Source organism: Sporothrix brasiliensis, assembly GCF_000820605.1.
Source record: "Sporothrix brasiliensis 5110 chromosome Unknown Cont22, whole genome shotgun sequence".
Classification (NCBI taxonomy): domain Eukaryota; kingdom Fungi; phylum Ascomycota; class Sordariomycetes; order Ophiostomatales; family Ophiostomataceae; genus Sporothrix; species Sporothrix brasiliensis.
The window spans coordinates 2,029,953-2,057,203 of record NW_024467141.1 but is presented as its reverse complement, the minus strand read 5'-3'; the positions used below and the strand labels follow the sequence as shown (position 1 = coordinate 2,057,203).

At 54.1% G+C, this 27,251-nt stretch overlaps 6 protein-coding genes across 6 annotated transcripts; 2 read left to right on the top strand and 4 right to left on the bottom strand.

Annotated features, from left to right (window-relative positions):
* Window positions 1-230: 230 nt before the first annotated feature.
* On the top strand, window positions 231-2,409 carry SPBR_08230 (uncharacterized protein; the record flags this gene model as incomplete). Its single annotated transcript, XM_040766468.1, has 3 exons — window positions 231-703; window positions 780-1,666; window positions 1,751-2,409. 3 exons carry the CDS (start codon window positions 231-233, stop codon window positions 2,407-2,409), a joined length of 2,019 nt encoding a protein of 672 aa, XP_040614861.1.
* A 2,476-nt stretch (window positions 2,410-4,885) lies between these two features.
* On the bottom strand, window positions 4,886-6,487 carry SPBR_08387 (Acyltransferase family protein; the record flags this gene model as incomplete). The annotated part of the gene is made up of 3 exons (XM_040766625.1): window positions 4,886-5,066; window positions 5,139-6,343; window positions 6,449-6,487. 3 exons carry the CDS (start codon window positions 6,485-6,487, stop codon window positions 4,886-4,888), a joined length of 1,425 nt encoding a protein of 474 aa, XP_040614860.1.
* Window positions 6,488-15,641: 9,154 nt separating this feature from the next.
* Window positions 15,642-18,108, top strand: SPBR_08180 (glutaminase GtaA; the record flags this gene model as incomplete). Its single annotated transcript, XM_040766418.1, has 5 exons — window positions 15,642-15,832; window positions 15,915-16,210; window positions 16,281-16,471; window positions 16,557-16,666; window positions 16,788-18,108. 5 exons carry the CDS (start codon window positions 15,642-15,644, stop codon window positions 18,106-18,108), a joined length of 2,109 nt encoding a protein of 702 aa, XP_040614859.1.
* A 492-nt stretch (window positions 18,109-18,600) lies between these two features.
* SPBR_08558 (uncharacterized protein) lies at window positions 18,601-19,683 on the bottom strand (the record flags this gene model as incomplete). The annotated part of the gene is made up of 1 exon (XM_040766796.1): window positions 18,601-19,683. The coding sequence occupies one exon, from the start codon at window positions 19,681-19,683 to the stop codon at window positions 18,601-18,603; it is 1,083 nt and encodes a 360-aa protein (XP_040614858.1).
* Window positions 19,684-20,653: 970 nt separating this feature from the next.
* SPBR_08679 (zinc finger, mynd-type domain containing protein) lies at window positions 20,654-21,358 on the bottom strand (the record flags this gene model as incomplete). The annotated part of the gene is made up of 2 exons (XM_040766917.1): window positions 20,654-20,737; window positions 20,798-21,358. 2 exons carry the CDS (start codon window positions 21,356-21,358, stop codon window positions 20,654-20,656), a joined length of 645 nt encoding a protein of 214 aa, XP_040614857.1.
* A 494-nt stretch (window positions 21,359-21,852) lies between these two features.
* On the bottom strand, window positions 21,853-23,309 carry SPBR_08432 (mannan endo-1,6-alpha-mannosidase; the record flags this gene model as incomplete). Its single annotated transcript, XM_040766670.1, has 2 exons — window positions 21,853-23,135; window positions 23,216-23,309. The coding sequence occupies 2 exons, from the start codon at window positions 23,307-23,309 to the stop codon at window positions 21,853-21,855; spliced, it is 1,377 nt and encodes a 458-aa protein (XP_040614856.1).
* Window positions 23,310-27,251: the final 3,942 nt, after the last annotated feature.

Genomic DNA, 27,251 nt, shown 5'->3' with positions numbered 1-27,251 from the left:
CTCCCTCCTTTTCTAATCATAGCTCCTTCTTCGCTTTCCCCTCGGCCCTTCATCCCATTCTCCTCGTTGCTGTTGTTGCTTATATCAGTGGGAGGCTAGGTTATTGCTCGTCGAGTTACTGTCTTTGTCTTGGGTGACACTGGTCAACTTCGCTCCCCGAGCTTGCAACCACGTTTCCTCCTCGTGCGGTCTTGGCAGAACTTGAAAAATAAATGTCACAATCTTCACATATGGACGGCAACGGAACTTCTGGTGGAGGGACTTCCGGCTTGCTGCCGAGCAATGAGACCGCCCAAAACAGCAGTCACCCGATGGGAGACCACGGCGGCCATGGAGGCCACGGCGGCGGAGGTGGCAGTCCCTTCAGCCCGGCCCAAGCAGCGATGTTTGCCGCTCGGCAGGCATATAACGAGAGGACAGCGACGTATTATGCGGCCGCCATTTGTGGTCTCATTGCCGTATTCACATTCCTGCACTGGTCTCGAAAACTCGCGAGCCGATCGCCGTTCATTCCAGCCCCATTGGCTCGGCCCTTTGTTGTCATCTCCCGACGTCTACGGAACCTCCTTGTCCGCCCGGCGCCTGGCCTGAATTCCTCTGGCCACGGCCTTCTCGTTGCGGTTTATGTGGCCATTAACCTTACCCTCATGCTCACCAACGTCGACAACTCGAGTCTCAGTCCCGAAGCGTCTCGGTTTGGTTGGTGAGTGTATTTTATTTCCCAGTGAACTTTCTCCTCGCCTCTACTCCCTTCTGTACTCTTTTCTGACTCCTGGCAGGCTCCTTGTGACCAACTTGTGCTTCGTTGTATTTCTCGCTCTGAAAAATACCCCATTGGCCTACCTGACGTCGTATTCCTACGAACGGCTTAACTGCCTGCATCAGATTGCAGGCTGCACAACGTTTCTGCTCATGGTCATCCACGCGTCCTCGTACACGGCCTTCTTCTTTCATCTTGGCAAGCTAGAGGTCCTGCGCGAACATGCGCAGATTGCGGGCATGATCGCGGGCTTCATGTTCCTCATCATGGTCACGGCCGCTCTTCTGCTGCGCCGCTATGCCTACGAAGCCTTTTATGTCATGCACTTGACAGCCTTTTGCGTGGCCATTGTCTGCATCGGGTTCCACCGCCCGGATATTCACACGCGCATCCCGGTTGTCTTGTCTCTGACGGCAGCCTTGTTCGCCACCGATCGTCTCATCCGCGTCAGCCGTCTCTTGCTGAACAGCACAAGCAATGAAGCGACCATCTACCCTTTGCCGAACGGAGGTACGCGGATCCTTCTCGCTAAGAAACCCCCACGGGCTGTCCCTGGAAAGCATGTCTTGATGTGGATTCCAGCCGTCCGCACGTTTGAGATGCATCCCTTTACAATCATCGACACAGAAGCTGCCAACGGCTCGACTGAATTTGTCGTCAAGTCCTACAACGGTTTCACACGAAAGCTTCATGCCCAGGCAACGGCAAATCCTGGCCAAAAGCTATGGGCTGCTGCCGAGGGCCCCTACGGCACCTTCCCCGATCCCATGGAATACGACAAGATTATTCTGATTGCCGGTGGAAGCGGTGCCAGCTACACCTTTGGTTTGGTGGGCAACATGCTGGAGCGGATGGATGCCCAGTCTGCCAAGAACATTGTGTTTATTTGGACGGCGAAAACACAAGGTACATTCTCTTCGGTCTCTTTTTTGCGTTTCTATCTTTTTTTTTCTTGTCCTGAAATCGAAACGCTAATACGTCACCCAACAGAAACACTCAGCTGGTTTTCCGGACACCTCGATACACTTCGGTCGCATCCAAACGCACCGAAAGTGCATGTGTCGTTGTACGTCACGCGTGTTCCGGGATCGTCGTCGTCTGACGAGGATATTAGACATACAACCGGGCACCGAGTCGGTCGAACGACGACACGTTTTATTGCAGGCGGAGCCACCGCATCGACAGCAGGACGAGCTGGGCCGACAACACTCGCAAGCGAGACGACGACGTCAGACCTGCACCACGACAGCGACAAGGAGATGGCTGAGGAGAAGGAGAAGGTGCATGTCGTGCAGAAGGAACATGCTACGAGCCGAAACAGTGATGACATTGGCAGTCCCAGTGCGGGTGCCAACGTAGCGGCGGACCTGGAAAAGGCAACGGCAGCAGCCGACGCCGCCGCCGCTGCCGCCAACAGCGAGGCCAACGGAACCGAGTCACAGCCTCTGCGCCACTCCTTCTCGCCGGGCCGCCCCGACGCGGAGACAGTGATCCGCACTGCCGTATCATCGACGGCGCGAATACAACGTGTCTTGGTCGCAGCGTGCGGCCCGCCGACACTGATGAAGACGGTGCGCAGTGCGACGGCCAAATGCATCACCAGCGACGGGCCGAGCGTCGAGCTGCACTGCGAACAGTTTTCCTGGTGATTGAGACGACTGTGGCGCTCTTGGCGATGCTGGTGACCCGCTTCGGCAACATAGACGTCCTCTACATTTTCGAGCCGGTAACCTATTTCTATTTCATCGGTTTTTGTTTACCTGGCTGTGTGGTTATATACCAGTTGATGATGACATGCTTTGTTCGTCTTGTTTATTCACGCTGATGCACTACGATTTATGGAGATATGGGGTGTATATTTTAGGTCTGCGTTTCGCGTCCAATCCCTTTTTTGCGTTGCCATTTCACTTTTGCACGTTGGTGTTTTCTTAGATGCTGTTGCCTTCTTGTTTTGCACCGTCCAAAAATTCGACTCAACGACTCGTGGTATAAAGCAAATCAAAGCGTATCCAGCCAGGCCTTGCATACATCACTGGTGTTCATAACTCGACGAGACAGCTGGGCCACAACAGAAATCAAAGAAACGAGAAGCTTACATGATAAAGAGAGCAATATCGAATTTAAACATCGTTACAGTTCTCGAGTCGTCGCCTTTACAGGTTATCTTCAGCAAGTTTATCTCTCACATCTTATCTCTGCTCGTACGACCCCCGGAGCCTCTCACATGCATATCTGATGCACATTTACACACCTTCCATAAGCAGAAGGAGGTCTGGCACCGCTGTGACTCTATGTTCTGGCGTTATTTTGTTCAGCATGTCACAATACTCCTGTGGACGATGTTGACTTTAAACTCTTATGGATAAAATAGTCGCTAGCTTTTTCTGTTGGGAAATCTTCAGCTCGTTTTCTGGATTTCAGTATGGAGCACGGGTTACGATAATCGGATCAGTTGTCTCGATTTCTAGATGTCCTCGTCTTTGTGGATTGTGATCTTGATATTGTCTCCTGCCGCCTGGTATATCGCACCCAGATGGCCAAGTCACTAGAACCACTTTCATCTCACATTTGTATCGCGGCTTTTTGGGAATCTTTGTACGAACGCTGCGAACATCTGTGGATTTTCCTATTTTGGTTAGTCAGAGCCGCTGTAGACAGAACGGTACCCACTTGTTTACTACTTGGGAGAGTTGGCTTTCTCTGTATGTGTACGACTGTGTGACCCCGAGATTCCCAAGCTCCATGTCAGTGTGAACCTTCAACTCGTCTGGCGATAGCACGAAACCACTGGGTTAGGCCAGGAACAAAAGTTTGCATAAATAGACGAGATAGGGACACGAAGCGCACCGCAGCGACAAGAACGAAAAAGGACCTGGCAGGCCAAGACTTGTCAAGGAGCGCTGATCAAAGGCTTATTGAGCCTACGCCAAGACAAATAGCAGCAAGCCCCGGCACACATATGGCCCTGGACCCTTTTCTTGGTACTGCGGTCTCTTGTGGCCAATTTCAGAAACGAGACAAGACAGCCTGCGGAGAGTCGGCTACTGATTGGATGCGCTGCGAAGGACCGTTTCGCCCAAATGGGGAACTGAACACATCCAAACAGGCGAAAAGGCAAGTTATAATGACACGAGCAAGCTGGACAGCCAAATCAAACCCATCGAATGCTGCTGGCAATGGGTTCTGCAGGTTGAGGAGTAAAGGGGTCTCAGTGTGTGTTGAACTCTTCTGTACGGAAAACTTGGAGGGTGCCAAGACAATACTGTGGATACCGGGTCCTTCCCTTATTTTTGCATCAAAAGCAGCCGAAAAATGGAGACTACCAAGACGAAAAGACAACCTGTGGACTTCGGCAGGTGGTTCTGCCCACAAAACGGGGTCAAGTGAAAGGTCCAAAAAAAAAAAAAAAAAAAAAAATTGAGACGCGCGTCGTGCAATCTGCCAGAGGATGGACAAGAATGGGATGTGGTATCGTGACGCTAGATGTCTTCCACCAATGTCTGGAGCATTGTACCTTGCACGGTAGGTCGGGCCACGCTCGCTTTTACTCTTTTACTCTTTTACTCTTTTTACTCTTTTTACTCTTTCTACATCACATGACACAAACAGGCCGTAAAGTCGTAAAGCCACATACTCTCCATGTGCACTGACTTGTCTCTGTAACACGGCGTACAAATATTCTTACTTGTTTTCTGTTGAATGTTGCACAGACAATAAATATTTTGGGTATGTATTTTTGCATGAGAGTATGACATGCATCCGGCGTAAACAGTATAGCAAGCAATAAGCTATGGGTAAGGTAAGGGTGAGAGTAGGAAAAGAGTACCTCTTAAATAAGAAACGAGAAAATAAGAAGTGGAAGAAGAAAAATGAATATGAACAAATGCCGCCAATGAAAATGACAAGAAAAAGTGACGACAGAAATGAAACAAAAGAGAACAGGAAGGGATAAAGTACAAACGAGAAAAGAAAATGCCCATTGAGAAAAAGCAGACCCAAACGCCATATGCTTCTTTATCGCCCCAATGCGAGAGAACCAATAATGCTGTCGAGTAGTGTGGAGGGTGAGGGTGGTTTCGGTGTGTGGTGTGTGCGGTGTCAATGTACTGGGTATATGGTGGCAGCTTATTCTCTTGCGCTGCTCATGCCCACATCGTTCGCGCTGTCCGCGTTGTCCGCGTCGGAGAAGATGTCCAACCGGTCCAGCTCAATGGCATCTTCACCCGTTGTGTAAGACCGGCAGTCGAGGTCCGCGTTTGGTCCGGCACCGCCGTCTCCATCTTCGTATGGCTCGCGCCCGTCTCGGCTGCCGCGCCTCTACGCCGGCAGGAGCGGTTGCGGCTTCTCTTGCTCCTCGTTAAGGACGTAGCGGACAAACCTCTCCGTCAGTTCGCCGCAGTACGGGTCGACGTAGGTCGTCCACAGATGAGCAGCAAAGTAGTTCAGCGGGATCCACATAACAAGCGAAACATAGAGGTGCATCATGCCCGGGAAGGGCGTTTCGTGGTGCTGCGGCTGGCCCTCGGCATCGAGCGTGTCAGGCAGCGTCTTGAAGCCGTACAGCATCCAGGCAAGGACGCTGCGCAGGAGCGGGCCGTGCAACAGGTAGACGGCAAAGGACTGCTTGCCCAGCCACAGGAAGGCCCGGTTCGACAGAACGTCGCGCATCTTGGGGGAGAAGTGCAGGCCAAGGGCAATGAGCTGGACACCGAGGCCAGAGGCATAGCGCGGGTAGTCGGAGCCGTAGGGCAGGACGAAGGCGAGGACCGCGTGGAGATTACGCGACCAGCCGACGCGTTCGGGGTTCGTCTCCGGGTACGAGGCGACAAAGGTGCCGAGGACAAGGAAAGCGGGGGAGAGCACGCGGGTGGCACGCGGATGGTCGTTCAAGAACTTGTTAGCACTTGGGAGGTTCTGGAGATCCGACAAGAAGACGCCGAAGAAGAACTGCATGCCAAAGGTCGGGTCGTTGGCCAGGATAAAGTACAACCACATGGCCATGGCCATCATCATGCGGTAGCGCGGGCGCACATGAGCCGTGGCCAGCATAAAGACGTAGACCCAGAAGCTGCCCAGGAGCAACGGAAGCAGGGTCCACTGGTTGGCGTCGTACTCGTTGCCGCCGTGCGTCCAGGTTGCGATGACGCTATTGAGCAAGCTCCGGAGGGCGCGCCAGAAGTCCGGGATCGGCGTAGGACCCGTCGCGCGGATCCACCAGCTGTCGCAGTGGGCGGCGGTGTGGTAGGCGCCCAGCTCGCAGGCGAGCCAGGTCAAGAAGGTGGCAAAGGCGGCCGGCAGGATCAGCCGGGGCACACGACGCAGGGCGGACTTGCCCATGGACTTGAAGGCGGCGGCCTGCTGGCCCTGGTGGCTGAGGCGGATGGGCTTGAGGGCGCAGACGTAGCCGGTGACCATGGCGAAGACGGCGACACCGATGCGGCCCTGGAAGAGCACGCGGATGAAGGGGTACTGCACAACTCTTGGTGCTGCATTGTCGTTGTCTGTAATGTCGAAGAGCAGCAGGTCGAATGAGCGGCTCAAGTGTGTGAGCACCACGAGTGACGAGGCCAAGCCACGGAAGCCCTTGCGTAGTCGTTAGCAGAGCGTCCTCCCTTGGTCATGGCTTTTGATTCTTTGTTCCTTTGTTTCTTCTGTTTGTTCCTTTGCCCACGAGCCGGAGATACTTACGTCCACCCATTTTACGTTTCCTTCTTTTCCGATCGGCATGATGGGCTGATTCGACGGTTGTCAAAAACAAAAAAACTAAAATAAAATAGAAAGTCGTCTCCCAGTGTCCGTTCGCAAAGTAGTCGTTAAAAGGTACTCGAAACCGGTCTGGCCGCAAAGAAAGAGAGGTGCGTATCCGCTTCCGGCCCTTCTTGACTCGTCGAGAAAACAGAGTGTAACACGGTGAATACGAAACGCGAACAAGCCTGCTAGTCGGTCCGGAGATACAAAGGCGGTTCGGCTTCACTTTGAGTATCATATGCTCGTATGCAGTCGATATGACGTCGAACCAAGAAGCCAAGAGAAGACGTCCAGCTGATGTCGACACGAAAGAGAGCGAACGAGCAATAGAGTGAGAGAGGTAAAGTCGTGTTTGCGAGATGATACTGGGCGTAATAAGAGAGCGTGTCGTATACGAGTCCAAGCTAGAAAATAAAATCGGAATGGCGAGAAAACACATAAAAAGAAACCTGCCTGCGAAGAAGTGACGGGACGAGGAGAAAGAAGAAGAAGAAGAAGAAGAAGAAGAAGAAGAAGAAGAAGAAGAAGAAGAAGAGAAGGATGAAGAGAAAGACAAGAACAACACCAGAAACGAGTGACTGTCGGGGAAGGAGAAGAAGATGGAGGGGAAACCGGGGAAGGAACAAAGGCGGAGGAGGGAAAGCACGAGGCGACGAAGAAGGGAACAGAGGAAAGAACAGAAGAAGCAGGCAGGAAGGAGTGACGGGACGTCGACAGATAAGTGTGAAGAAGAGAAAGCGTGCTCCGTAAAAGCAAAAGAGGCAAGAGCAAGAGACCAAGTCTACGAAATACATTGCGGGTCGCCCCTGCCAGTCTACCTAGAGCTATGACGGTGGGACAATCGGCAGAACACCAAGATGAACAACAATTAAAAAAAATAAAAAAAAAAAAAAAAAAAACCAAGGGAAAGGAGACTGAATAGATTGATTGGCAGTGGCAGGCTTGGCTAGGGGGCAAGTGACATGCAACTGGACACTGGGGCCCCAGTGAAGACGGTCGTCAGAGAGCGACCTGAAAGAGGCAAGAGAGGGTCCTAAGATACAACGGTCTGCTCTTGCCGCGCAAGCGCTTTCCGTGGGCGGGTATCTTACTGTGTCCGCGTAACTTTAACATCTGCGTTTGTAGCCACATCAGCCTACGCCATATGCTCTTTCCTCTTTCTTTGTCCTATCGTGACTTCCTTTGTCGAGCAACCATGTGCAGGAGTAAGATGCGATGTACAGAATACAATTCAATTTATCTCCTCTCCTACAGCGTCGTCTGTCGAGTCGGTGTCAAAGAGGCGACATGTGTTTCGGTGCGTTTTGGCCGTATATGTCGTCCTGGCGGCCGCGCTGCCACTAAGGAGAATGGCCACTCCTCGACGTCTCCCCTGTTCTAAGCTCCATGCCCAGCCGCTAACGTCCAACCTTTTCAGCCTATGGGGCATTTGTTTGTCTGGTTCGAATCACAGGTGCCAGTTAGCGGGCGTTGTCGGCGCCTCTGATGCCTACATTTCTGGCTTTGGGCAGACGATTGGTCTGTTTGCCGGCGTCTTGTGTCGGCCATAGTGGCCTGTCATGGCTTTCGGGGCCGCTACAGGCAACAAGTCCCTGTTGTCTTTCTTATCGTTGTCCATTTCATGCCCGCCACTTGACTTTTTCATCTTGTCGTACACCCAGACACCTTCTTGGCTTCTGGTCCACCGCCGTCAAACACGCCGGCAAAACATCGCCTTTAGCGTTTTCTGGCAGATGGACCTGCATCGGGATCGCCCCACGCTTTTGTTGCCCCATTGTACCAACCTTGGGGCCGGGATACCAAGGCCTAGGCCATCTGGAGGCCCTGGGACAACTAGGCTTCTAGGGCCACTGATGTTATTGTGCCCTTTCTCCAGCAATTGACACAGCCTCGTGAGCTGGCCTGAACGACGACAGACAAAATCCAATCTCCAATTCTGACCTCCTGAATGCTGCCAGGCGTAAGGCGACCTAAAACCCTGGCCCGTCTCCTGACTGTGTGCTGGGACATTGAGAGCGTGCCGTGCTGTCGTGGTGGTGGAGTTTGGGGTGATAGTGGTCTTGGCATTGTGGCTCACAAGAGTGTAAGTGAAATGAGACAGGACACAAAAAGAAAGACACGAAAATGAGAGCGTCGTTTGCTGGCCGTTGGGGGCAGCCATTTCGGTGGCCATTTCGCATTTCGCATAGATCCTCGCTTCCCAGGCCCGTTGTGTCCAGCTGGGCTGGCTGTGCTCTGATGCCTTGTTTTGGGCCGTTCTCCCGTTCTTTGAGATCATGCAAAGTGGTTCGAATGCACGCCAAGACAACTAGAGACCAGGGGTCGCACTAATTTTCATCCTGCAATTTCTTGGCTTGCCACTCCTCATACAGCAAACGCGTTAGACCACGGCGAGCGAGAGGGGGCTGAGAGGCTCCAGTATTCAGTAATATCCGCCCGGGGGAGAAATCTCCAAGCGATGAACAGTATGACAATCTGACATAGCGACTTGAAGCGGCGGTCATCGTCGTCATGATTGGTGATTGCGTGAATGCAGGGCCAGAGCGCCAGGGATGGTAAGGAAGAGTTCAGCAGGTTTTGTCGCATTGCACATCGGGTCCTGCCGCCATCCTTTTCTTGATGTGCGCTTCAAAAGCCGGAATCCCTCGCGTCACCCGCCTCCCTTCTGGAAAGCTACAAGAGCATCTAGCGCAACGCTTAGTTTGCCTCATGTAGTTTGTCGGCACGTCATTCTGCATCCTCACCCGCTGGCGAGGCGAGAAGTATGCTCGCGTTGCATATTGGCCGTTGTCGCGGCCGTCAAGCGTCGTCTTCTCCGTCAGGGACGCGTGTCCCTTGTGCCACAACGTGGGTATGTTAGATGAGCACGACGTATGCTGTATTCCCGTGGAGACTAGTGAATAGGGGTTAGACTTGAGGGTTTCCCGCGGACCACGCAGGTACATCTGTATTGGCTGTATGGATCACCACCTCCTGAGTACTCTCGCATTTTGAGTTGTGATAGTCAGGGTCTCCCAGGTCAACAGTTTCGCTGATTGCAATACCTGTCCCTGCTGTCCCGTTTTGGATAGCTGTTTCAATGTGCGAATGCCTAGTTCTCCGTCGCGATCTGTCGAAGACAATGGGTTTGACACAGGTGAAGAAATATCGTAGAAGAAGAGAGAAAGACTAGACTTGCTCATCTCACAGCCGTCGCATGCCAAGATCCCCCTTCCGCACCAGGCCGCAGCCTCCTCCCGCAGGGCCTTTTTCTTGAATACCATACCTCCCCGCAACAAACGCACAGCGAAGATGGTTTGGACGAGCCGAAGCCGTCATGTAGCTTTGGGGCTGTAGAAAACAGCACAGTGGCGCAAAGCATGTTGTAAAATGTTCGCCAAAAGCGACACTGTAAGATGGCATGACGTCTAAACAATTGTGTTTCTTGCATCGTACTGGCCCGCGGGCACATGCGAGGCAGTTTCTCTTGCGCGGTAAGGCGATAAATATGAGCCTCTCGTCCTCTTCATTTTCCCAGTAGCCAGGATTCGCGTTGTGGTTTCCGTTTTGCCGGAATCTCTTCCTTCTTTACTAATATCGGCGCCGCAGCTTGTCTACCTAACCCAGCCGTTCTCGAAACGAGACGATTGGTTGGGACCTCGTATTCCGATTAGCACGACACACGACTGCTGCAGGGCTGTGGCGGGATGTTGCTAAAGAAAGACATTCGACACCTTACCCAAGGATCGCGGGGACTGAGGGCATAATGGCGTGGCGAGTGCCTTTCCCCGTATTGTAAACCCGCGTGCGACGACGTCATTTCAGTCTCTATGGCTGCAAACTAAGTTTCCGACTTGGGAAGGCGAAGATATCTAACAACCTTGCAACACCAATGATGTCTCATTGCCAGAGTTGTCAGGCCGCCGAATGGAATCAACGAAGGGTGCCCTGTCTGCAGAAAATGGGATCTAAAAACGAAGGGGAAAAAAAGTTAGATCTGGAGTTCTCAACGACAAATTGGGTTTTGTTTCAGTATCCGTCGTTGGAAGTGTGCCTTGCTAAGACGACTTTTGTTCAACGGCGGCATCTCGTCTGCTAATTACAGAGCAAAGAAAAAGAAGGGTCTAGTGTAGGCTCCCCAAGTGAGCTGAGCTCAACGCATCGAAACGGGGCCCCCTTTTCCGGCACTGCGCTGTGACAAAAGCGCCAAGCTGTCGCGCCAAACATCTGACCCACGCCAGGCCGGTTTCTTTGGCTTTCTCTGAGCCGAAATTGGTGGCGTAATTGCACTCACAGGCAAGTCTGACAGAGTGCGGAGTCCGTACAGGTACACGAAAGGGCCAACTACCGATCTCCGTTTTTGGTTATCATCGGCCGTTGATCCAGCTAACGTCCGGGGTGAAATCTTGTACGGCCTTTCTTCCGACAGAGTAGGCGAAAGACCTGGATTGCAACAGTCTTCAGAAAGTGTCCTCGGACCTCGGACCTTGAGTTCATCAATCGTATCCGGTCTTACGAATTACTACCGCCTCTTGACTTTGAAAGTAGGGACTTGCGTGGTACTGGTGTGACTTGCGTGGTTGGTGTGTGGTCGATGTGAACGAAGAGGGATGCGAGCGTGACACATGCCTTGTTTCTATTTGCGACATCAGGTCTAAGGACAGGCGCGCATCCCTATGTCGCACAGCCTCCTTTGACGAAGCCAGATTCTCATGCTCCGACACGCGAATTTCACATGACACTGTTGGAAACAGAGTCGGCTTTCTCTTTGATGCGGTTGGTTACAAGCTTGTACGACGCCGTTGGGTGAGTTGCAGCCGAGAGGGGAGAAAGCAGAACGTGGGAGTGGCTTTGTGTCATTGTAACTCGTGGGGATATGCCTGCGAAAAAGGCGAAACTCGTGCGGCGTCTCAGAAAATCGACGCTCCGAAGGCTCCGTGCTGGTTTTGTGGAAGGAAGCATGGCATCGACCCGCCGGATTAATAGTTCAACGAATAGGAGTTGACGATGCTATGATGTCACCTAGTCGGCGCTGATGTTTGTTGTTCGCCAACTAAAGCAAAATTATCATGCTCGTTCTTGAGCCGTCATGATGCTATTGAGGTGTAAAGGCCCGTGGTCCGGAACCATATCCAGTTGCACATACTTTCGAATGTTAGCTCATAATATTCTGGAATCTGGCATGGAGAGAGTGTGAGGCCCGAGTGCTGCTTTGCAACACTGAGTCCACATCACGATATGTGTGTCCGTTGGATGCTGCCCCACCGGTATATATATATTAATGTCAACATACCGATTAGAATCAGATTCGGAGCTTGCCCGTTCCCCATCCGACATGTTGTTAGGCAGACGATTGGAAAGAAAGGGACATGAATTCGCCAGAGTTGCGTTTGGCAGTCTTACCCGCGATTGTGCCTGCATGGTTCACGATGGAGGCATCACGGTAACGAACCACGCCACTGATGGTAGGTCATTGTGCGTTGCATCCTATCCTAGCACTCGTTCTTGGTACCTGTGTCTATTACTTTCGCTGTGGCCCGGCCCGAAAATGGAAGAAACGATAGCGGGCGGTATGTAGAACACCTTCGTCCAGGACCATCCGACTCTAGACTATGCCCAGAGACCTGAACAAAGGAGCCAGAAGTGTGCCGAACTGAACAAGTCCGTCTGGGTTTGAAGCACCGACAGACAGCTCGAGGCCGATCATCACACGCCCAAGGCTCTTGTTGACATATCTATCCCGTCCTCCGATACTTGCATGTCTGTTTAAAATTCATACATGACGGGTTTCGTGAGCGAGAGCGGAGGCTCAACGGAGGGTACCAATGATCTCTGACTGGCAGCACACCATCACGTCCAGAGCAGCACCTCTAGTCTAGCAACTCTGCCGCTGGGTTTCGGCTGATGTTCGGCGTGATTCTGGCCACAGATGCAGCGTTATCGAGAGGCGAAAGCAACGACAGTCGGCGGCCGGTCAGCATCGCGACGACTGAGACTGTAGGAGTGTGACGTACGCGACGTAACGGGCGCGCCGTTTAGTGGCAGCCCGGCTATGAAGACCCGGAGGGAGGAACCTTGATGAATTCTTGGCTAACACATATGCCTGGGTGGTGCTCTTTTTGCGGTCGGTCTAAGGAGATCTCCTTTTGTTGTTTGTTATCACGACAGAAGCTTTGTGCATCACCTCTCTCCTTGTCTCCGTGTCTCAGTGTCTCGTCTCCATATTTACCTATACGTCCGGTTCTCTGTCACTCAGCCCACGAGACCATCAAGGTGTGAACTATGTGGCTTTTCTGCTGTGTTGTTCTGGCCGTGCGAGTGCAGCGTTGTTGCGATGCGTGTGCCGCATATGCTGTTCACCATGGCGGGAAAAAGGGGTGACACCACGGAGCTGTGCTTGCTTGTGGTGTGGCAGGCGGATAGTACCTGCCCCTCTTCCTAGAATAGAACGGACATGGGAAAGGAAGGCACGATGTAGGTGCATAACTTCTCATTCGGGAAGTCGTGATGAGAAGCACAAACTACCTCTTTCTTCTTTTGTCAGGTTACATGGCCGTTGCTGCAGGAAGGCAGGACCGACGGACACAGTTGGCAACTCCTGAGATGGCCGTTCTGCAGTGCTATTTCGGGATCTAAGAAATACTGTTGTTTTTGACATATCGAGGCATCGAGCCGCCAAGTCCTTCCATCCTACTCTTTCCAGCACGGCACAGCCGCATCGACTCTCGAGGCCAACTCTACAATGGTCGTGCGCCAAGCTCACCGAGTGCGACAAGGACGACGAGAGATACGCAATTTGCAAATCGGTCATATGTCCTGCCCTTCTGCTTGGCCTTTGTCAATGTCACCAGGCACGCACTCGCTTCAATCCCAGTCAGTCACTTGTGTTTCACTCGACCATCGAACCCCTCCAAAGCGACCTTCCGTAAAAGTGATTGGCGGCAGGGGGTCATGTTGCATGGGAGTGTGATGATGAACACGATTCGGTCGCAGGTGAACTGTCGAAGTGTGCGCATCGTGAAAAAAAGGAGAAAAATATACTGACGAAGAAACACACAATTTCAGATCACTGGCTTTCATGATTCGGGGACGTTCCCCGACGACGCCGGTTTTTCTCCTATCGCGAGCGCCCCCCTCGGCGATCGACTTGGTGAGATGATCTAGGATCGACCAGGTCGTGCGGCACAGACGAACCCAGGGTATTCTGTCTCTTTTGTCCCTCTATTCCCGTGCGGGACAACATCAATGACAGCACGAAATGGCTTAACGAAACATCAATCAGGAAATTCGGCTACGGTGGGAAAATATGAGAACTAAAGCACACAAAATTGAGATGCAACAGGTGCATATATACATGGATGCAAGGGTCACAATTTGCCCATAGGAGACGAGAAAAGTCCCGGGCGAAAGCTTTTAACCAGAACGGGACGACGCCCGATGCGTCGATGATGCTGTGTGAGCGAGAAGATCATCGTTGAAAGAGGGGTGCGCCGGCATTCGAGACCATCCAGGCCATGCACGTAATGCAGCCTCGGGTCTTGGGTGACGAGGACAAAGAGGGCAGCAGGCCACCAGATCAAGTGGGAAGGACAAGGCACCGGGTCAGTCCAGCAGACTTCAAGAGGCTCACGAACGGCACAGAAAGAGGAAGCTTTTTTTTTTGCGGCACAGCGGCACGCGTCTCTGTCATCCACAAGGTTGCATTGGCAATTTTGGGTGGTTTTCTGAACTCACCAACCAGAGGCCAGTGACACCACTTCCGTCGCAGAAAAGAGACGACGGCAATGTCCAGATCATCCTATGAAGCAGAAAACGTCAACAGGAACCCAGCCACCCGGAAAATTAACCTTCTTTTTTTCAACTTGATATCACAAGCCGATTCTCCGCACTGGACGATCCCGGCGCGTGCAGATCTAGCACCTGTCTGGGGACCCCGGCCCCGGGCCGATATGTGGTCGGATTGAGTTGTGTGCACGGTCCAAAATCTCCTTAAATGGCCAGATTCGGCGCCATGACAGGAAACGTTGCGCCGGGTAGTCTCCAACTCTAATTTAGAAGCAACACTCCGATCCAGATCTGCAGTCGGTTGTGATGCGGTGACCTTGAGAATTCTGTGGACAGGTCATGGGGTCTCTCCGCGTTTTGTTCCTTTTTGTCTCCTGCTCCCTGATCTATCCCCACGTTGGCCACCCTCTCAGAGATATGCGCACAGAAGTGTCGAGACGATCTCGCGTGCTCCGCCCATGGCGTGCTCCTTCCCCAAGGTAATTACACTTTCGGCCGCCCATCATGAGAGCCCTCTGTTTCTGTCCCAGGATGCTTTGGCCGTGATTCTTGTCGGCCGTCTCACCCCGGTTCGCGGCGGTCTCTGCCCTAGTTCTCGAGGGGGGCTCACATGAGCGGTCGAGAGATGGGATCGGCCGCATCTTGCACTGCATACTGTCTTCGACGTACGACAGTCCAGTTGTGGAAGGTGACTCTTTCGATTACCGTTTTGCTTCGTCTTGTCAGCCAATGTTCCTGATTCTGTCCTGCTTGCCTGTTGTGCCATCCTGCGCCCCTCGTCCTCGTTGTAATTGCGCTTGTGCAGCACCTGTGGCCCAGCATTGAGAAACCTGCCTCACAACATCACCGACTGTGCGATGCATCACCGGGCCTCGCACGTGGGTCGTAACTGCAGCATCTGCGACAGCATGTTTCCGCAACGGTTCTTGGCTAGCAGCCGTCGCTGCCTCCTTCCAAGTTGAGATATTGTGACCAGGAAACGTAGGAGAGGGCCAAGAGGAAGGCGAGCATGGGAAGCTGTCCAGGGCAGTCTCGACCGGCGTCGACGGCCATATATGGCCGATCTGTCCTGCCTTCTTTCCTCTTGTTTGAACCCCCCTTTTTCTACTTCTCCGTGCCTTCCGCTCGCCCATTGTGCATTTGCTCGTTCGCTCTTGCCCTTCTTGTCAGTTATATATCCTGGCCTCAGGCCAAGCCGAAGCTTCCTTCTTAACTTGTCCTGGCCCTTCCTAGCCGCCCCGTTCCTGACTGTTTTGTCCGGTTTGCACCTTTATTGTTATTCTCGTCTCTCCCCATCTGTTGGCCTCCACGGATCTGCCGCTCCTTTCAGTCGACTTGAGATGCACAGTCGCTGAAATAGATCTACACCATGGCGGCTAGAACCCTCATACACACCCTCCTATATGTGCTGGTTGCCGTTGCCCCAGCTGCATCGGCCTCAACATTCTCACCGCTACGGCCGCCTGCAATTCCGCTTGCCGTCCGGTCTCCCTACTTGAGCACCTGGCTGAACGGCGACTCGGGCGGAATTCTCCCCGGCTCGTGGCCGCAATTCTGGGCGTGCGTTTGTCTATTCGTTCTTTTTTGGGGTTTTTGTTTATTCATTGTGCTGGTGTGCAAAGCTGACCACATCGCCCGGTAGTGGCCAGACCACAGGATGGCAAGGCTTCATCCGTGTCGACAATGTCACGTATAACTGGATGGGCAACGCCCCTGGTCCCAAAGCCGTGGCCCAGACCGACTTCGAATACACCGCGACCACGAGCACGTTTACCTTTGATGTGGACAGCAAAGTCACCCTGACTGCCACATTCCTCTCGCCTGTTCATCCCACCGACCTCCTACAACAATCGATGCAATTCTCCTACCTACAAGTCTCTGTCAAATCTTCCGATGGCAGCCATCACGAGGTGCAAGTCTATACGGATATTTCAGGCGGTGAGCTAGCTTCCCCTTTGAGGTTCGACAATTGGACCATTTTGAGCCCTGGGACCGTTGACTAATGTAGACCTTTCTTTGCCCTCTCGTGTTCTAGAATGGGCTGGCGCAGACACCAGCAGACTGATCAACTGGTCCAACGGCCTCCGCGATGGCCTCGCATTCCACAAGCTCACGCTGACCACAAACACGGTCTTTTCTGAAGCATCGGACATGGCATTATGGGGTAACTGGTACTACGGCACAGACGCAAATGCCGGTGTAAGTGGCTTCCGCAAGCTAAGCTGTCGTATTACCATGCCTTATTTCCTCTTTTGGTGCACGTTGCTGACCAGCTCACCATTAGGTGTCGTATCGCACTGGCTACCCAGATACCGACACCAGAGGCTTGTTCATCAACAATGGCAGCCTCGACAACAAAATCGACACTACTTTCAGGTCCATTGGTGACAACTGGTATGGTCTTACTTTCCGTGGATAGTACCCGTCCTAGTGTCCTCCCTGCTGGTCGCACAAGAGCTCATGGCTCGTAACCTTTGCTGTAGCATTTCATCTAACGCCTCTTGCCCCTTTCCAGGCCCGTGTTTGCTTTCTCCCGTGATTTCGGCTCTATTCTCTCAGAACAAGACGTTCTGTTTACCATCGGCCTCGCCCAGGACGAGGTCATCAATTTCCAGGGCAACAATACCAGCCCCGAGGCTCTCCGTTCGCTGTGGTCGACCGTTTACACCTCCGACGAAGATTGCGTGGCGGCCTTCCACTCCGACTGGGACTCCGAATCCCACGACGCCAGGCTGCTCGACTCGAAGATCCACAATGACGCGTTTGATGCCGGGGGCGATGACTACGCTTCGTTGACGACGCTGGTCGTTCGCCAGGTGTTTGGCTCGCTGCAGGTCGCACACGGCTCGCGGCAGGACTACATCTTTCTCAAAGAAATTAGCTCCGACGGCGACATCCAGACGGTGGATGTAATCTTCCCGGCGCACCCGATATTGTTGTACCTCAACCCGGAGCTGCTCAGGTTGCTGCTGGACCCCCTGTTTGAAAACCAGGAAAGCGGCCATTACCCGAATCCGTGGTCGACTCACGATCTGGGCCTTTTCCCCAATGCTCTCGGCTATCCTAGTGGCAACGATGAGGCTATGCCGGTCGAAGAGTGCGGTAACATGATCATCATGACACTGGCATATGCGCTTCGAACAAAGAATTCAGACTACCTGAAGCAACATTGGCAGCTGCTGGACCAGTGGGCGCAGTTCCTGGTCAACGACTCGCTGATTCCCGACTACCAGCTGTCGACGGACGACTTTGCCGGCGCACTCGCGAACCAGACAAACCTGGCGCTCAAGGGCATCATCGGCGTGCGCGCAATGGCCGAGATCGCTGGTCTCAGCGGCGTCGTCAATGCCAACGAGATCAGCCAGCAGTATCTGCACACGTCGACCCAGTATATACAGACCTGGTCGGGTCTCGGTGTCAATAAGAATGCCAACCCGCCGCATACGACGCTTGCGTACAACGAGCCCGACTCGCACGGCCTCCTGTACAACATCTACGCCGATAAGCTGCTGGGGCTGAACTTTGTGCCGGACTGGGTATACTCGATGCAAAGCAATTTCTACGGCAGCGTCATCCAAGAGTTTGGCGTGCCGCTGGACACGCGACACACCTGGGCCAAGTCGGACTGGCAGGCGTTTGCGGCGGCAGTGGCGGCACCCGATGTGCGCAGCCTGATGCACGACCGTCTTATCCGCTACGTTGAGGGAACGCCCACCACCCGGCCCCTCTCGGATTTGTACGACGCGACGACAGGCGAGTTCCCGACGGGTGGACCGATGTTTATCAACCGGCCCGTGCAGGGCGGGCTCTTTGCGCTCCTGGCGCTGCCAGAATAGTGGCCCCCGGTGGTGGACAAGGACGCATACGCAGAGTACGACGACGGCGACGACGACGACGACGATGACGGATGGTACGAAGACGCATGGTACAAAGACTCATCGCACGACGACGACCGATGACCTTTGACGCTGCCATCATAGCGACTATATTTAAGCATGTGGCTTTGACGTTCAAGCAGCCCTTGTTTTTCTTATGTCATGCTCCACCATCTGTTTGCTTTACTTTCTGTTCTTATTTTTATTACAAGCATGTTTAACGTTGGACGAAGGTACCAGGCGAGTGTATACATTGTTGGTCCATCCGCTGCTGCTTGGGATAGAGCACAGCACAACACAGCATAGCACATCACATTGCTGCATTGTTGGCGGCATTGCGTATTTGTCGTGAGTTTACATGGGTATATTTTTAGTATAAACATACGGTATGAGCATTCTGTTTATTCTGGGTTTGTTTTTTTCTCTATTTTTCAACTCCTGTGTCGCCACCATTTACGTCGCATTGGCCAGCTTGATGGTCTTCTCCAAGAAGGCGTTTTGGCGGGCCTGATAGTCGTTGGCCTGGGGCAGGTCAGTGAAGAGCATGGAGAAGCAGTGCGGCAGGCCCTGGTAGATGTGGACTTCAGTCGGCACACCGCCGCGCTGCAGCTTTTCGGCAACGGCCACGCCCTCGTCACGCAGCGTGTCGAATCCGGCGATCTGCAAGAAGGCGGGCGGCAGGCCGGCAAAGGTGTCGGCCAGCAGCGGCGAGTGGCGCACGTCGTGCTGGACGTTGGGGGTGTAGGCGTCCAAAAAGAACTCCATGACGAGAGCGCCGGTCACGACGCCGTTGGGGACCTGCACGTAGCTCTCGAGCTCGTAGCCGAAGCGCTCGCGCAGCTCGGGGAAGAACTTGGGGTGGGCGCCGGTGGGCCAGTCCAGGGCCAGCGCAATGATGCCGGAGATGTTGTGGTCGCGCGCATGCAGCGCCAGCGCCAGCGACAGGCCCGACCCGGCACTGCCGCCCAGCAGCACAATCTTTTCGGGGTTGGCGTGCAGCGCCTCGCGGGCGTTGGCCTTGACCCACTGGAAGGCGTCGATGCAGTCGTGGAGCGGCGTCGGGAACGGGTGCTCGGGCGCCAGGCGGTAGTCGATGCTCGCCAGCACGACGTTGGGGTGGCTGGCGGCGTGCAGGTTCTCAATCACCTCGGTGTCGTGCCAGCCAATGGCCCAGCCGCCGCCGTGCATGCGCAGGACAACAATGGTGTCGTCGGCGGTGGCGGCGGATTTGGCGGATTTGGCGGATTTCAGAATCTTGAGCTCAATCTCGTGGCCGTCCCGCGCGGGGACCTTGATGTACGATGCCTCGACATCGACGCCTGGTTTCGGTGTCCCCTCGGGCAGCGGACTCTCGCCCTTCCAGTTGTTGCGGAACGTCTCCCAGTCGTCGGCCTTCCACAGCGTGTCCATGATGGCCTCGGCGCCCGCGCGGGCCGCCGCAAAGTTGGGGTCGAGCGCGGCATAGTGGCCGTTGCGGGGACCGCCCTTGCTGTTGGGGTCGGTAGGGACGTACTCGGGGGCATCCTTGAACTTCATTGCGCGGCCGTGGAGGAGGCGTCGCGTGACGCCGCTAGACTGGCCGCTTTTGGTGTAAGTGAGATACAGGCGACGATGCTGTGCGTACAGCGGTCTTACAGGGAGTATGTATTACTTAGAGAAGTCAACTGTAAAAATGCTCGTAAACAAATGGCACGACGCAGACGGACAATGTACTACAAATGGTTCCCACAGAGCACCGAGATTCCTCCTGCCTTTTATCTTTTATTGACCTCCTCTTCGTAGCAGTCGTTTCGGCCGTCAGCATCGTACTGCTCGGAATCCTTCTCATGTGGTCCCTTTGGGTCACTGTTCGACCCGGAAAATACGGACATAGGTGGTAGGACGAGATACAAAACGATACATAAACTTCATCTTGAACCTCAGACTTTGCTAGTAACTTTAGTGCCAATAAAACCAAACCAGAGAAAGAAAAGTACCGGGAGCCTACTATTTTGTACCATGGCCGTACGCCAGCATCCAGCGGCCAGTCTCGTAGACCCCAATCGATCAGCGTGTCGATGTTCTTTGCCTATCACCCACTACCACTCCGAATGACCCGTTAAAATTCTTCGACTTCCACAGTAGTTCGATGCAGTGCCTGCCGCCATTGTATCTGATCTTCCGCTGTTTGTACGCCGGTATTCAATCGTATACATCGTAAGCGGGAGACCTCGTGTGAGGAGTGCTGTTTTGACGGCCGGGTGCTGATTTGGGCGCTGTTAGCGGCCTTTCATAGCACTGATTCGTGGCCGGATAATGCTGGCCGTTTGGCCGGATAACGGTGACCCGGAGGCGTAGAAGGCGAAGGCCTGGCTGCGGGGGTGTGGTGCCCTGGAGCCATAGGCAGAGCAAGCCTGTCGGCCCTGTACGCAGTGATATTGCAGAGGATGCCAGCAAACCCGGAAAAGGAAATCCGTCGGCGAACTCTCCCGCCGCATCTGCCTCATTTGCCGATGTAGACATCGTGCTACTCGCTCCAGATGGCAGACAACGCCTTGAGAGCTTTGCACTCTGATTTGTGGCCGCTGTTCCAGCCTTTTGTCTGGCATGTCTGTCGATGTTAGTTGCTTTTCAGCGGCCAAAACATCAAATAGACTACGTCTGCGCCTACCCGATCGCAATACCAGGCCTGGCTGCAGCCTGTGCATTTGAGCAGCGTCTTGCCTTGCGTGGCCGCGCCTGCCGCGCCTGCCGCGCCGCACGCCTCGCAGTGCTGGTGCCCCTCCTGCTGGGCCCGCTCTTGCCATGCCCGCATCTTGCTGGCGACCGCCACGGTCTGGTCGAGCGGGGCAGGCACAGCCCGCACAGTGTGCGCCTGCCCGGGCGCGACCCGCAGAAACGGCCGGCGCGCCGCTTTTGCCGTCAACGACGCGGCGTCGCCGCTCTGGACAGGCACTGTCTGCCGTGCCCCCTGGACTACCGCCGTCGCCCCCTTCTTCAAGCCAAGCTTGGCAAGGTCCAGGCCGTCGCGCTCCAGGCCGTCAAAGACAAGCGCGAAGCCCGTGCCGTCGCGGTCGGTGAGGACGAGTGTCGGCTTGGTGATGGTCATGTTGTCCTTGACCTGGGCGAGAAGGGTGACAGCCGCCGACTCTGTGTTGGACGGCTTGCCATCTTCGGGGAGCTCCAGAAACGGAGGAAAGAGGCTGCGGTCAGCGAGATCCGGGACGGGCATACTGAGCGAGGTAAGAGAGATGACAAGAATATGTGTTTTAAGCGAAAACAGAGAACACCATGAAAGAGAGCCGTAATGCGGCGTTCTGATCCTGCATGCGTTTGCTTTGGAGTTCGTAGTTTACGAAACATACATCAGCTGAAGAGCTTGCTTCGTTGTCGGACTTTTGAAACGCACGGCCGTCATTTCAGCCCCTTTTTTGCGGGCCGTACGAGGAGCAAAAGAAAAAGGGAGCAATATGGGAGGTAAAGAGGAAAAGAGGACACTTCATGACGATGACGAAAATAAAATAATAATAAATAAATAAAGTGTGATGCTATGTTGATATCCATGTACAACAAAAGACCTAAGAGAAGTATGCTAGTACATACATTGGCCGTGGCCAAACAGCAAAAACGCCAAAGAGACATGCCGTCCCATATCCAATCCCAAGACGCCCAACACAAAAGAAAATGAAAAGAATGAAAACAAAACCAGAATTGGTAAAAATAAAATCACTCCCCAAAACTCATCATGGTAAACAGCCCCGTGATGCCCGCCAGCACAAACACCGTCAGAATGCCCGCACCCGCACGGTCGGCCGCCGTGATCGGCGCAAACTCCGTCGGGTTGTCGACGCTGCCACTGCCCGCGTTCGGGTTGCCCACGCTCGTGCCGCCCGTCTGGTTCGTCAACGGGGCGTGCACTTCGTCCACCAGCAGCGACGACACCGCCGCCAGCACGTTCATCGTCTGCCCCGCACCGACGCTCCCATCAAACGCCCGCGAGCTCCACTGGAACCCGCACGTCCGGCCGTTGTCGCCGCCCGTGCACTGGTCCACGGCCGCCTGCGTCGACGTCTGCAGGACCGCCATGATCCGGTCGTGCGTAAACGGCGCAACCTGCGCCGTCGACGCCATCCACCGGTGCAGGAAGCCCTTGTACGTCAGCATGTCCGTCGTGCACGTCATGTGCGTCTCGCACGCCACCTCGTAGGCGACGCCGTCCGGGAAGAAGAAGGTGATGGTCCGGTTCAGCAGGCCCTCGACGCGCGTCTGCCACTTGGCCTCCTCCGTGTGGTTCCACATGTACGCCGCGCCCAGCAGCCACACCGCGCTGTTGTACGAGAACTGCGCCTTGTTGATGTCCGTGCAGTTCGTCTCCACGTGCGCGCCGTCGTAGATGTTGTACTCCGCGTCCATGTACCCGACGCCCTCGATCCAGTCCCACGTGCGCTCCGCCCAGTCGGCGTACGTCGCGTTGTCCGTGTACCGCGCGAGCCGCGCCCCGATGTTGAAAAAGCACCCGTTGGCAATGCTGTTCTTGTAGTTGTAGCCGTTGTTCAGCACCGGGATCTGCCACCGCAGGCCGCCGTTGCACGTCGCGTCGTGCCGGCCCGGCTCCGCCTGCGTGTTGAACACGGCCTGCGCCAGCGCGAGCCACTGCGGCTTGTCGGCCGGCGGGTTCGGGAAGTTGACCTCCGCCGCCAGCATCGCCGACATGCCCCAGAACCCTTGGTCGTCGTTGCCCAACGACGCCGTCACGTTGGGCGGCATGTAGTCCTCATGCGGCCCTGTCTGAAACAGCATCGCCTCCGTCACCAGTTCGTTGTATGTGTCGTCGCCGGTCAGGTGCCAGTAATCGATCAGTGTGCCCCACATCGCACCGGCCTCCCACCAGTAGTAGTCTCCGGCCGGTGGCGGGCCCGGCAGAATGCCCGGGGTTTGGCCGCTCTCGTTTCCGTGATAGTAGCTGACGAGGTCGTGGGCGATTGTGCTGGCGGTTTTCTTAATGGCGTCTGGGAGGCAAAGCGAGTTAGGCACAAAGTGTCATACAAAACCAAATAAGCCGCATTGTGTTCGGGGCTCCAAAACGTACCTGATGAACTAATGCTGAATTGTGAGGCAGCCTCGACGACCGTGCCTGTCGCTAATAAGCCGGCCACCACCGCTTGTGCTGCTGTTGACCACATCGTGTAATGTGCAATGTGACGTTTATGATAAAACGGTTGGAACGGACGACGCAGCGGGCGTCGGGAGTCGGCTGGCACAACCCGTGTGTGTGCCTGGGGGTCAAGGAAACGAACGTCTGCCGTGTAGAACGTCGAGAAAGTAGCGAATGTGGAGGACAACGTCGTCCAGTGTTATCAGTGTGTATCGGATAATGGGATCAAAGAAGCATCAGGAACATCAACAACATCAACAAGAAAGCATCACAACAGGACCACAAAACAAAACGAAAGGTGGCGGGCAAACCCTATTTAACAAGAAGGCCACTTGCAGCTGACTTCAGCTTACAGTTTCCGAGATTCCACACGTACCAAGAGGATCCAGAGGAAGCCGAAAGGACCTCAACGAACCAGTGGCCATTTGTTTGGGCAACCGGCGCTTCACCGCTGGTATGCCAAGAGAAGAGGCCAAGCCTTTGTGTCGTCTTGTACTAACCTTGACTACTTTCTCTCAGCCTTTTTCTCCTTGTTTCTTTATTCTCGTCACTCCATTCTCTCGTCACTGTGTCTTGGTCTTCTTGGTCTGGGCTTTTATTTTGTTGCCTTGTATATTTTTGGCAAGCAAGGGCATTTGTAAGATCCTCGTACTGAATAGAGTACCGAGCGTGGGCTCTCTTTGCCCTTCCTCTTGGAAAGGGCTGGCAGGAAACTTGCCAATGCCAATGTGGACTGTTTAGCGGCGCCGAGAGAATAGGGCAACTGGGACGAATGGTACGAATATGACGATTGGAACGAAAAAAGGAAAGCAAGGACCAAACAGGAGTCAAAGATCATATGCACGTCCTGTTCTGCACCGGATTGCTCGGGCCAAGCGTCACGCGGAAATGGAACCAAGGTGAGAGAGATTCCGCGCGCGCCCCCAAGCACTCAACTTCTTTATGGAACGTCCAGAAAATGCAATACGAAAACAACAACTTGTTGCAAAGGATACGAGAGGTGGCATACAGCACGTTGATCCCCATGTAAATAACCAGCGCATGGAGGCAAATGCGTTTGGATTCCGTTTTCGCGTAGTAACCCACTCTCAGGTGTTCTTCATTGTTAGCAGGTGTTTTCTTTGTGATTTTGCTCGGTCTTTTGTCTGTCGCTGGCGGGTGGCGATACTGCCAAGGGCGTGGCTGTACAACTATGCCGCGCCGCCAAGACGACAGGCGCTCTGGGCGTTGGCTGGGCAGATGGCTGGGCGCTGGCTAGACACTTTGCTGCGCGCCAATGCTTTCGAAAATAGAAAAGAAAAGTGTAGAAATGGGACGGAGCGCCGAATCGACATGGAAAATCGTAAGAGGGCCGACCACACTGTTTGGAATGACGCGCATCACGGGCGATCAAATCACAAGATAGGCTGGGCACCTGCACTGTGATGCGTTGCTAGATGCCCACGTAGCACAATATAGGCGTCTTCTGTGGCCTCTCTAATCACGACTGCCTTTGTAGCCTTGGCCCTACTTGGAGACTTTCTTCACTTGAATGCCCACGCGTCCTCTACTTGGCAGGAGTAAGACTCCCCTCCAAGCCCCTTTTGTTTTCGATGCTTCGAGATAAAGGACGACAGTTCGAGCACAGGGGAGACCAACGACCCAACAGCCAGGATACAGAAGGATGACTGCCACTGCCGAGATCAATGCGGAGACAGAGTTTGGTGCCGGGACAGTCATCGTCTGGGATGACACGCCAAAAGATGCGACCCGGAGACAATCGATCAGGCCCATCTGCCGGGCCCGACGAGACTCGACACGGAAGCCCTAGGATTTCTTGAGAATGACATGCTCGTGCACATGACTCTTTTTGACACTGATTTGTTAGCTGTGAGGTTTGCAAGGGTAGACAACGCGTACTTGACCAGCCTTCGCTCCAAGAAGTACTCCATTGTGAGCCATAGTGTCTTTTCTGCAAAGCGATCGTTCCGTTCAGTGCGGTCCGGAGATAGTTGCAGCATGTGGTTGGTTGAAGATCGGATGCCGGCATATGAGTATGGAGCTGAAGGAATTGGGAAGGGGAACGAGAAAGGTATCATAGGAAGTTCAGACCGAATGGGCAAGCGCAGAGCTCTGTCCTCCTGCCGAATAGGCATCGTGGAGAGGGAAGGTGCAAGCCACGAGGCCACGTGCGGAAAGTCCACTGCCGCGACAATAATAGAAGGTGTTGTTGTGGCCATTGCATTCGTACGACGTACAGGGCAGTCGCGATGGGCCACCATCCCACAAAGGAAGGCTCTTTCGGCTCCTTGCTCGTGCCGGAAAGTACAACACAGGCTGTACTGGAGGTTGCTTTGCAAGGCAGGAACAACGCTCATATGCTTCGCATCGCAACTTCCCTTCCTGTTGACAAGTTGTATCCTGCTTTCTGCTGGGGTCTTGCCGCATTTTCTCTACAGCAAATCCATCCCCAGTGCCCCTTTCTTACAATTCTCGTGCCTCACCCTCGAGTCTACAATCACAGTTCTTGTCAAGCATCCGTGGCATTTTCACCTCGACGAACAACAATAGCTCCAAAGCGAGAACGATGTGCCAATCCCAAATTCATTGGCAAGTATCAAACCCAACATTACTCGCGTAATTTGCAGCGGAGTACGACACACATATACAACATACAAGATGCATCCAGAGCCGAAACCACACTCGGCCTTGCTGATTGCATCTAATACCAAACGGGCATCCCCGCGTTGCTGGCGACTGTGGATTCTGGCCGTTTTGGAGACGCTCTGATAGCTGTTTTGGGCCTCCCAACCTAATCTGAAACGCAAAGTCTAGAACACCGTCGAACACAAACCATATGGCAGCTGGACCCTTGGAATATTCCACTGTCACTGCGAATACAACATATACCCTCAAACAATCGCATTAGCGACAAATTGACACGGACAGAGGGCCACCATACGCGGAGAGGAGCTAACACCAGATTGGCTTCACCGCGCCGACAGAGACGCATGGCACACACCGTTATTTGTTAATGTCGCGCAATCACGGTCAGAAGCACGAAAGCGCCAGCCCTTGCAGACGCTTGAGACGCTAATGCGAAAGACCAGATCGCGCAGGGCCGCCGCGATAGCGTGAAACATCAGTCAAGATAGACAACGAGGGAACGCCACTTCGACTCCCCAGCGGAACCACCCGCCTGCCCTCACCACCCGTATACACATTTTCCACTTTTGACAGCTGCTGGTCTAGTTACAGAGCATTGGCACTGGCAGCTGTGATATCTGTATGCGCTTTATTGCTCCGCAGCTGCTTCGCTGATCCTTCCGCTGATGTTCTGTTGCAGCCGTGCGGTTTTCCAAGTGTAGCATCTCGCTTGTGCAGCTTCCGTCTTCGAAGACTCGTTTGGCCGACTGGACAGGGGTCAGCGAGGTTCAAGAAACTACTTGTCACGGTTGGATGAGTGAACCAGCCGTCGATCGGCAGCTGCAACATCCCTTTTCCTTGCTTCCGGCAGAGCCCAGTGGGCTACGGCTCATACCGTAATTTTATCTCATCACGAAAGCAAATTGCGATCGCCAGACCCGGCTGTGTTCTTGACAACCTTGTTTTGTCAACTCTGTCCCACGACGTCTCAAATTCGCAATCGCAAATCCCCACCAGTATTGGACCTCTACCGTTGTACAAGGCCGACGGGAGACGAAAGCGCCGCCTTCAACGACTCTCTCCTCTCTTCCCAGTGGTGTGAACACATTGCCGTCCGGGACATATGCCGAAAGCGCCCAAAAGCACACAATAGCGCCCTCCCCCTTTCTCTACGTTGAGCCTTAACCCAGCCCACACCGGTCGTCCTACCTCGTCGCCACGTTGTGGCCGTCACATCAACTGAGCGACAGGTGTGGTTTGCTGTCGGGAAGTTTCGAAGGGTACTTGACCGCCATATTTCTTGACCTGGTGACGGCCATTTCAGTTTTTAAGTGGTTAGCATTGC